Consider the following 11,729-nt stretch of genomic DNA (forward strand, 5'->3'; position numbering starts at 1 on the left):
GGGGGAGAGAGAGAGAAAGAGAAATACTCAGTTTCCAGTGGGGGAAAACCTAGGATAAATCATGGTACAAGATTCCATGGAAAATACAGCAGTATTCAGTTTCACTGCACCAGTTAAAGAACATTATTTAATGTCAGCGTAAAATCAGAGTCCATAATTTCAATGATATTAAGAGAAAAATCAGCATACTGCTCCCTACATTCCTCTTTGTCACATTTGATGATTTTTGTGTACTTTTCATATTATGAACTCTTAAAATAGATTAAAAAAAAAGATTAGATGCATTTGACAGTACACAGAGACCTGGGCACTGCAGTAGCAGCTGTTTATGACAGAATGATGCATGCGCGTGCACACACACATACAGACCAACACACATATACAGACACACAGAGCTCTGCAGAGGGCTCAAGATGGAGCCAGAGCCACACAACACTATTCTGTCAAACCCCCCTCCTTCTCCATTATGGAAATATATTTTGGTGCAATTAGGCTAGCACGGTAATCTCAAAAAACTACACAAAATCAATGTCAAAATGCCAAATATATATATAGAAATGGGCCTCAATGCAACCCAGCACAAAGAGACAATAAATTGGGTGCGTTATCCTGACAAGCTACGTAGATAAGCGCCACACACCTTAATATAACCCCAAGACACCGACAGCAGGTAATTGGCTTCAGGCATTTTGGACCCCGTTTTCTCGTTCCTACACAAAGCCAGAACTGTAATCCAATTGAAAAAAACAGAGGCAGACGAACAAGATTCTTTCAACGCCAAAAAGGACAAAAAATCCCTTCTTCTCTCCTCTTGTGATTTTCTTTTCTTTCTTTTTCAGCAGCTAAGAGAGCAGCTTGATGATGGCTCACTGTCCTTCTCAAAAGCAGAAAAGGGCCAGCTCTGAGTCTCCATGCCTGGGGATTGATAGATGAATAGATAGTTGTAGGAAAAAGTAGGTGCCGTAAACAAGCTAGGTGAGAAAGAGATCCAGCAGGCTCGGTGGTTCGACTGGAGCAGCAGCTGGAGCCGTGAGCTGGGAACTCTCAGTGCACTGATAAATTATGGAGGAGCGAGGAAGGGAGGAGGGGAAAATGACAACGATGGAGACAGGAGGAGGAGGGAGTGAGGCAGTGATGTTCATCTAACTGGAGGGGGGGTTCCTCCACTGGATTTGTCTTGCTTCGCTACTCTCACTGCTGTAACGCTTACTCCCCCTCCTACCCTGCTTTGCACTCTCTCTTTCTTTCTCTTTGGTTTCCTCCCTCCCTCCCTTCCTCTTCTGTCTCCTTTCCCCTGCTGTAGTCTGCCAGCCCCAGCAACACGCTCTATTCAGAACACATGATTTGACAGAAAGTGGGGAGAAGGGGGAGCCCTAATTATGGCTTGGCATTGGTGTATACACCAGGATGTGAAGGGAGGTTTGAGAAACTGACATATTATATCCAGACATAGATTTCAGGTGTAAGATTTGCTCTTTTCTCTTGTTTTCCAGCCATGCAACCGCTGCACAGAAATCCAATCCTTTTCAATTCCCAGCCCCTGTAATTCCCTCTTAAGGCATTTTTTAATGTCAGCCATTGTGAAGGAATGTCATGAAGCCGTATAGCTATGCCTTCCCACTACAATAAAACAATGAGGGTTGATAGAGGGGATGGGGCACGTTTGGAGGACTGTGAATGCACATCGACTGTATTTTTATCGCCATTATCTCTCTAATCATCTTCTCCCTTTTTTGAGTCTTCTGTTATCTCCTGAAATCCCCCATTGTGGAGAACTCATATGCATGTTCATTATCCGCATTAGATGCTGTCAGGGTGTCTGTGTAGCGATATTTTTAACAACCAAGAGACAACCAGAGAGTGGGGAAGACGGTCATAGAAGACAAAAAAAGAAAAAATAAGGAGAGATGGGAGATAATCGCATCCTTTCCCAATTTAGGTGACAACAACCCACAATTTTTTCTCTCTCTGCCTGTGAGTAAGTGTTTGTGGGCCAATTACCAGAACACTGCAACACCATAGCAACAGCATCAGGCGGCCACTGTTGGGCTGTTTTGAAAGGAGGAGAGGCTTCCCCTTTTCCTTCCCAGGCAGACATGTGGTGTAGCTGCTGAGCTGTCACGAGGACACACCACACACATCGCCTCTGCTCGCATCCACCGTTCTCCCCCTCCTCCCCTCCATCTCTCCCTCACTCTCTACCACTTACATGTCAATTTCTCTCCCAACTGCCACTTGCCAACACGGTCATCAATCTCTCTGTTTGTCTGCCTTGCTGGCAGAATCAATGGGCTGTCCTTGGAGCAGGTGTTGATACTGCTGCAGTGTACAAGGCTAGGGCCACCTGACTGGAAAGTACGGTTACATCAGTACCACCGGCCAAATTTTGTACTTTTTGGCAATTTTGTCATGACTTTTGTTTGTGAAACCCCTTGGGGATGGCTGCAATGCCTTGCTAATGAGAAAAAATCCACAGTTCTTGCCACTTCAGAGCCAATCCAAGGGAACCTGTAAACAGAAGTTCCCAGAGAATCTCTCAGTCCAACGTGTTTGTGTACGTACGAGTTGATGGGGGGGGGGGGGGAATCAAAGCTTCCCTGAGAGGATTCCGGATTATCCTCCCACTGAGGGAAAAAACCAGAAGCAGGCAGGTGGTATGCAAGAAAAAAGGAGAAAAAAATAAAATAGAGAAACAGAGGAGGCATCTCTTTATATAATAGCTCACTGCATAATAAATAAAGAAACCAGAAATAACAGCGGGGGATGTCTCTCTGCAATGTGTTAGGTAGCTATGTTTCCCCAGAGGCTAAAGCAATGATGCAGAGACACGCACGCCCGTACGCACGCATGTATGCACACACACACACGCACCACACACACACACACACACACACACACACACACACACACGCGCGCACACGCACACACGTGCACACACACACGCGGGTGCACGCAGCAGCCTACAAAAGCTATTATCTACAGATACACACAGTTAATGCTGACATGTGGCATGTTTTACACATTCATGCTCGTGTAATTCTGTATGAGTGTGTTATTAACATTTTGTGTTTGATGTTATTGTTGCTTCAGGGGTAGAAGGGAAAGGGAAGCCTCTTTACCTCCTACTGACACCATGACGCTGGAGGAAGACTAGCCTCTCGGAGCTCTGTGGGTATCTCTTTCTCACATACCCATGTACTATATTACTATATTATTTGACCAATTCCTTTTTCCCAGCTTCTGTCCTTTTTTTGTGGTAGATTATTTTTTAATTGCCACAGTTGGAAATGCTGAAACATGCTCAGCTAAAGGTCTGAATCACAAGGACAGCTTCTTTCTTGTCTAAATTCTTGCTCAAAATGATTTTCAGTGTGGTAAAGTGGAGTGGTTGGGATTGAAGTTGGGCCTTTGAGCCACTAGTGGGTGCACTATGCTCTGCACTAACTTAGCCTGCTCAGTGTTGACAATGTAAGTGTTCAGACAATTGACCTCTCAACCCTGCAGTGTCAGAAATGCACAACCTGACTTATGGATAAACCGGTTAAAATATGAAAAGCTACAAACAAATGTTGTGGGGAAGTCTTAACTAATTTAAATTTACAATAATGAGAGTGAAAATTTTGTAGCAAAAAGCAATTACACTATGGAGGTTTTTAACCCTTTTAACCTCAACATTACATTACAACTCATAGCAGCTTCAATTAAAAAAAACAACAACTGATTACCATGACATTATGTGTCTTCTTTACCATCTGAATTTTCTTAATTATATCAATTTATCAAGAAAATCTCATATTTACACTATGAAACGTTGCTGGTGGTGACTTATACAATCATTCTTTCTTCAGCAGCAAACCTACGGTGGTTGTGGTTTATCTCCTCCCCGCTTTGGCAAAAATATGACGCAGGGCGGTAACATTCGCGCAATGGCAAAGACTCACAGTGACATAACTCTGTAAAGATCCTACCTACGTATGAGCTACAGACAAATCTGAGAGAGGGCCTGACAACCTCTCACTTCCTCTGACTCACTCACTCATTTTAGTGTGTCTGTTTGAGAAAGAGTATATTCCTGCTTATTGGAACCTATGCAGTAAGATGTATCAAACAAGAACAGTCAGCTTTAAGAAACGGAAGAAAAAAAACAGGGAGGGATGAAAGTATCATTCCCAGCTGTTTAAGGCCTCAGAGTCATATGTGGTGTGCAACACCATTTTTGGCTAGAGAAGAACAGTTAACAGGCTGCACAACTGTGCTCACTTGAACTCGGGATGCTTTGAAAGCAGAAAGCACCCCCATGTAAAATATCACAGAAGCAGTATTACACCAAGAAACAAGAAATACTTCACCAAAACCTCTACTAGATTACTCAACACTCAAATGAATGCTTAAATCATAAGGCAACGTTTTATCATGTTAACAAAAGTAATGGCATGTATTCTGCTAACCTTTGTGAAAACATTCTCAAAAAGACTTGCCTTTCAGGCTGCATCCCGTTTGAACAAACTGACCATTGAGCAGCATCTAACCACGCTGCCTCTACCTTTGTCATTCTCCCCAGATGACCAGAGTGTTTGGCCTCAGTCAGAAAAAGAAAACTCTCCGGGCTTTGGTACTATGTTTAGAAACACCACTTAACACCTGGCTGGGCCTCACGTAACTCAAATCCATCCAATCATTTTGCTTATCACTTCCATTACTTTAAACAGTACTAGACTCTTCAAGAGAAATATCAACACACATGCTCGTTTTTCCTAAGATGCTTTTTGCTCTATGCTGGTACATGTAGCCGTACAGTTCAACAACGTACCAATTACTCTTGTCTATATCGTAGGCCACATAGTAACTCGAGAGAAAATCAGTCCCGAGGAGAATTGTCCCAAGGAGAACCAAAGGGTATGCAAACGATAGTCTCTACAATGCCCATTTCATCTTTCAATCTCCACACACTGGGATAAAAGTTTAAGTCATGCCACAAACTTAAGTTGTAACTGCAGAAAGACAACCTTAAAATCCAGAGACAGACATTCCATCTCTTCATATCATCATTTGAAAGGATGCACATAGGTTCTAAAAAGCAGAATGCATGCAACATCGCTTGTTGTATGAACCTCTGAAAAGTGTGTATGAATATAATATTTACTAATAAAAAGTGCATACATATAGCTGTTAAAAATGTAAAATATACAGTTCTGTAATGTACAACTACAACTATTAAACATCACACAGGCTACTTTCAAAAGGGAGAAAAACTAAAGCACGCATTTGGCATCCACAGCAGTAAAATGTTTAAAGTCCTCTGAAGATGATCGCTTTAAACACCAAAAGATCAACTGAAACATTATGTTTTAGAAGACTATTACCACAGCATGTGAAATTCACACCATGTGAAGCATCAATACAAGTTTAGCTCTCCAAGTCACAGAAAGAGACACACTGATAGTGCAACAGTCAATTAAGATATCACAAAGAGTAAAACTCTTTATAACTTACTACAAACAAAATCCAAGAAACTCACCTTTCTCCAACCATTTAGCTTCCCTAACTTCCTCTCTTTCTTGTCAAAGCAGCAGGCTCCCATGTTGCTTTGTGTTAAGTGCAGAGCAGAGTGGGGCTGTCGTCCGTCAGAGTGTCTGTCTCAGTCTGACTACAGCATGAGTAAACGGACCAAGCCTTGGCTCTCTGACGCTGGGAAACGCCACAGCTCTAGTGACTCACAATGGGCTTCGAGGTCTGACTAGGCTTTACTTCACACCCTGTGTATGTGGAGCAATGACTGAGAGTGTGTGTGTGTGAGAGAGAGAGAGAGAGAGAGAGAGATAGAGAGAGAGATCTGCCTCATACACACACCCTGATGGGGGTAGTCCCGCCTCTAACCTCTAGAGCTCCTTTGCTTGCTGTTCACTACTCCTGCAGTCCGGCAGGCACAGCTCTGAGGTGTACACTGTCAATATCACTCTGATTTATAACACTAACTGTTTTGATAAACACAGTGGATTTCCTTGAACTTCTAGCTAGGCGTAGATGTGTTTTATGTATTTTAACTATCAAGAATCCTTCACGTTTACAGAAAGATTGCTGTGGATAGAATAGTATTCTTAGAACAAAAATCACTAAACCTTTCCTGTTTTGTGATTGGATGTACACAACACTCGAGAATCCAGCTGTTAATTTGACTTATTCATTACTAACTAGAGCAGGAGGGCAAACTGTTTTTCCCTCAATAAACAAAGCTCTTTTCAGCCTCAACTGCCTAATTCCTAACACGGGCCACTGGAGAAAGCATTGCACATTAACCCATCAATGAACCAACACATTGGTATTATATTTGCCAACTCTGTTCTGTTTACACAACACCTATAGCACAAAGGCCCAGTAACAGCTGTAATAAATCAACAGGTTTCAATTAGGTCTGCAACTAGCAACTATTGTCTTTAATGATTTTCTTAATTGATTGATTCATAGTTTTTCAAGTATAAAATGCCAATTGTAATGACAAATGAGGAAATGTATTTAAATGTATTTAGAGCCCTGACAATGAATGAATTAGTCAATCGAAATAGAATTATGCAACTATTGTGATTAACACATGATCATACGTCATATGCTGCTTTTTTTGGACTTGCGTTACAGTAAATGAAACATTTACGGGGGTTTTGGACTGTTGTTTAGACAAAACAAGACATTTGATAAAACAAAAAATAGAAATTTGTGAATGAAAAGTTTTCTGATGTTTTCTAGATCAAAGGATTTAAAAAAAAAAAAAGGCAAATCCTCTCATTTTAAAAGTTGGAACCAGAGAAGCTGATTCTTCAACTTATCATTTTAGTTCTGCTAAAAGGTATTTTCACTATTGTTTAATTTGTCAGTAAGTCTTTAAATGAATCAATTAATGGTGTAGTTTATAAAATAAAAATAGTGAAAAATGTCTTCTAGAATTTCCAAATCCAAGGCGTAATCAAAAGAGATAATTATGCAATAATACAAAAAAGACAGCAGTGAATATTTGTTATTTTCATTTAATAAAGGACTACAACAATTAATAGGTTGTCAAAATGTTTCTGCCAAATGAACAAATGGGTTACTCGACTTATCTTTTCCGCCATAGTTTCAAATAACAGAAGGTCGACAGCCTCCACACAGAAGAATATTCCAACTCACAACAGGCCTTGACCCGTCTACGTCAGCCATACATCACAGGGAAGACAGTCACAAACTGTAAGCCCTCAGCATCGCCAACCTGCACTTCACCTTGGAGGTACTGTACAGCAGCAGCCTCTTGAATTTCACTTCCCTTGTAGTCATGTTTCATACTCTGCCACAGCTTGAATAACACTTTTTCCATTCTAAACACATCAGGTAGTCGAGGGGTTAAATTATCTTATTGGCATGTTCTTGGTATTAAAACCAGGTCAAGTGTAATGGCTCACATGACAAAGAGGCAGCAGTTGTGTAATGTTGTAGTTTACAGAGAAAACAAGGTTAGGATTAAGATATTCTAGATATCAATGGGATTAACCAATTGTTATGTAGACACACAGTCACATACACACTCCAACAGTTCATGCATATAAGACAGACATGACAGAGTCCTTATCAGATGGTACATGCGTTTCAAGACACATTCAGCCACCTGCTGGAGTCACATCAATGAGAGAGGGTCATAATATACAGAAAGCACATTGTGCAATATGATGTGCTCCATTTCACAGTCTAGATCAGTAGTAGATCAGTCACATCCAGCACTCTTAATTTCTCTATACAGAAACACACTAATGGCTGAATCTTTAAAAAAACAAATTAAGAAAATTTAACATGAGACAACGTTCAATTTAGCATCATGACTCCGGTGACATGACAACAGTGACATTAAAATGTATAGTCAAACTACTGTCAAATTATCATGGTGTTGCACTAGTCTGATTATCTTGGCAGTTGTTTGGGTAAGTCTAATACAGTATTTTCCAGAAAAGAGCAGCACTAAACTGTCCCATCATTATTCCATAGTTGGGATATTTTACAATTTCTGAAATTGAGGAGGCACATGAAATTAATCATCATCTGCAGATAAAGTTTGGCTCAATCCTGCCAAATTTTCTGTGATTGCAAAAGATCTAAAATCCTCGCCTAAAGTGGGATAATTCATCCCACAAGTCCACAGACAGGGTTTATGTGAAACAGCAGCTTTTCCACAGTAAAGCTTGTTGTAAAAAGTGTTTTGATTTTTTTATCATTTGGAAAATCCCATCTCATTCTGCTGTAACGGATATCCTGACATACTTCTCTCTACTCTCTGTTTCTCCTGTGTGATTCAGTCTTCCTGTGGCCTTATATCCATGTCTACACTAAATGTCTGTTTTTTTAGGTGGTTAATAGTATTTATTCAGTTGTCCACATGTTTCTAAACTGAAACCAATCCAGCTGACTGTCAGTGATGGGAGTGTCCAGATGACGACAGCAATCGGATAAATAAACACGACCATTAACCATCCAAACAGGCATGATGGGAAGTCTATTGTCGTCTGGAGAGTGATCAGGGGATTAGGATGGAGACAGGAAGAGAGAGTCACTCTGCCCCTCACGCACGCACACGCACGCACACACACACACACACACACACACACACACACACACACACCACACACACACACACACACACACACACACACACACAAACTAAATGTTCTCTTTCTTCCTCTTTAGTTTATTGTGTTTGACCCACTGCGGGATCCCTCGCATCCTGTTGTCCAGTTTTATGAGAAATAACAACCTTATGCTCTTGGCTCGCTTGAAAAACTATTTTCAGGCTCTCTTACACACAGCTGCAAATCATCCTGTAATGTACAGTAGCTTACTGTGAATTTCAGTGCCACAAGCATGTCATACAAAGTGTTTAGTATTGAAGGTTTGAGTCGACAAAAAATAAATCTGTAACTTCCTATCCCCCTCTACAGCAGTGTAAGGCGTAATCACAACAAACAAACAAACCAAAGATAGCCAAAGTTGACAGAAGTCATGTTTCTGTTATGGCCGAGGATAAATTAAAGGAACTGTATACCGGACTCAAAGATGGCGTAGAGCCACTTGAAAATAAATTGCCCCGTCTGCATTTACTTCCCTCTCAGTCTATAAACTTTACATTGAGTTGATGTCATGCACATGCAGCTTTTTGGTCACGCAGAAAAGGGTTAAGTTGGTGCACATCACTCACGCACATCTTCTTACTCTACACAGTCAGACTTTTAATATGATGAATTTGCAAAGGTCATGCTGAGTTCATGTATGTTTACAGCTAAACAGTTTCTCTGGATTCTGTAAACTGCTATTCATGTGTTTATTATGTTGAAGGGTAAGTGCTCCTCGCAGAATCCCTTCCTACTCAGATTTGAGAGCTCCTTCAATAAGCATTTTCTGTGTAAACATTTGCAATCAATGGAAAGTTTTCAAAAAAGTTTTCTTTGATTTGAATAAAATTAAAGCAACATTAGCCTTGTGCCCTTTAAAGCAACATCAAAGATTCTTTTGTGCCATGTGTTTCCAAAATCGTTTCAGTGGTTCATCACCTTGTAACAGGGTGAATGCCACTTCTGCATTCGCATTGCGGCAAGTTATCGGCTATAACTGCACTATGCAAGTTTGCCAGATCGGGTAGCGGATCGGTAGTTCGAATGAGACAGCGGTAAAGGACAATTCCGCTTCCAACCTATAGGGGGACCGAAGAGGAAAAGTGCTTTGGTGTTGCTTTAACATTTTCTTCACTAATGATTAAGAAGAGTGAAAAAAAACCTAAAAAACCTGATGCAGCCTCTCCTACCTTGTTAGAGGCCATGTCACTGACGGAGCGGTAGGTCTGGATGGTCTCCAGTTGGTCCAGACACCAGTCCAACTCCTCCATCGTCTCCATGGCCAGCTTCTGGTACGCCTCATCTGTCAACAAGCAGTCGACACACAGAGACACACAGTCAGAACAGACTGCGCACATGGAGCCTGAGCGCTGGCCAGCCACTCCTAGGCAACATCCACCCAAAGGTCCTGCTTGGGGCGCCTGCTGCTGCTGCTGCTGCTGCTGCTGAGGAGGAGGAGGAGGAATGGCTAGAGGTGGCACCCGGCTGCAGCGTTCCTTCATCATGAGGAGGTGTAGCTGTGGGGAGCTGTCAGCAGAGCGGAGGAGAGCGGACGAAGGCTAGGACTTTGCTCTGTCACACACTCAACTTTTCTCTCTGTGCATATGTGTGTGACCCCCCCCCCCCCCCACACACACACACAAAATCTGAGGTCCTCAGCTCATTTACATGAGCGTCAACCCTCCGTGAGCAGGAAACCAAATACTCCCTCACCCTCACCACACACAGACGCACTATACCCCACCTCACAGGAAGCGAACAGACACCTGTAAATCAGTCTCTGGAGGGGCCCCACATGATTTTTTGGGGTTTAAATGAGTCCTTGCATAGTTGAGAACAATTGTCATTATAATCTGGTGCATAATACATGTTAACAGCTGCTGTAAAGACGTATGGTTACTGCTTTACAATGTATACACAGTAGGTCGAAGGCCCAACCACAGTACACATACAAATGTAGCCCGGAGAAAATGACAGATTTACAGGAACTGACTTACAGGAACTGAGTTAGGTATCAATTTTACCAGAACTGAACAATATTTCCGTAATGTTAGGCAACTGCCAGGGTGTGTATGCCATTGTTTGATCATACTTTGTGCTGTCTTTTCTTTGTAAAACATGTGGTGACTGATATACCTGTATTACAATTTTTGTAGTTACTGAAGTGGGCTACAACCAGTGGTTATTTTCATCATCGAATCTGCCATTATTCTCAAGTAAATGTCAGAAGTAGTAAAAAAAAAAAAAAAAAAAAAAAAAAAAGGTGATGTCTGCAAATGTTGTGTTTAGCCCAAAATCCCCAAAACATTCAGTTTAATATCAAATAAGACAAAGAAAAGCAGCAAATCGTCACACTGTTTGGCACTTTTGCCGAAGAAAAGACTGCAGATTGATTCATAATTTTATCTCTATATTATTAGTAATTAAAATAATCTAAAATGATTTATTCTTCACTTGTCTTGCTAAACAAATGCAGCATACAATGATTGTAGTGCAACAAAAGTAAAACACAGAGGTAAAACCTAATACTGGATATCTATCTTTAACACTAATCTAAACCCCTTATGTTACATTAAGCATGATTATCAATTTAGTGAAGGACTTTTCCGTAAATTATTTTAAAATATTATTTACACTACAGAGTGCCTTTGACCAGATAGAGAGAGAAACAAGATCGTGCTGTAGCCACTGCAGAAATATTATTGCATGAATTCAGAGTCAATATTTCAACCCTGTTCCAGTGTTTATTTTCCCAGAAAACTACAACTGTACATCAAGGTTGGAGTGAGTCCTTATTGGAAAGCAGTGTATGATGAGATGGACACACACACACTTGTCTGCTGCCCCTGAATTGTGTATACTCCGGGTCTCCTAGCTGCGGAGCACAACATGGCAGCAGGGTGTGCACTGTGGCGACCTTAGCGCGGCCACGTAGAATGTGTCCCCTGCTCTGATGTGCTCGCCATCAAAGACATAAGCCTGTTTGCTCTCCCAAACACGAGAGGCACCTGGCACACTGCCCACAGCCTCCCTCCACTCTGATGTAGGGAGTAAGAGAAAGAGAGGGAGTGAATTTGTGTGTGTGTGTGTGTGTGTGTGTGTGTG

General features: G+C 41.5%; 1 protein-coding gene across 4 annotated transcripts in view; it reads right to left on the bottom strand.

Annotated features, from left to right (window-relative positions):
• The window catches only part of pde4ba (phosphodiesterase 4B, cAMP-specific a), a 192,436-nt gene that overhangs the window by 8,273 nt on the left and 172,434 nt on the right, over positions 1-11,729 (bottom strand). For 3 of the 4 annotated variants that reach the window (XM_032524911.1, XM_032524912.1, XM_032524913.1), the window contains one exon: positions 9,815-9,927. In XM_032524911.1, coding sequence (XP_032380802.1) covers positions 9,815-9,927 — 113 coding nt within the window. Of the gene's footprint in view, positions 1-640; positions 1,049-9,814; positions 9,928-11,729 lie in introns of those variants that run through there. The other variant, XM_032524914.1, reaches the window with a different exon arrangement.

Source organism: Etheostoma spectabile, chromosome 9 (assembly GCF_008692095.1).
Source record: "Etheostoma spectabile isolate EspeVRDwgs_2016 chromosome 9, UIUC_Espe_1.0, whole genome shotgun sequence".
NCBI classification, from domain to species: Eukaryota; Metazoa; Chordata; class Actinopteri; order Perciformes; family Percidae; genus Etheostoma; species Etheostoma spectabile.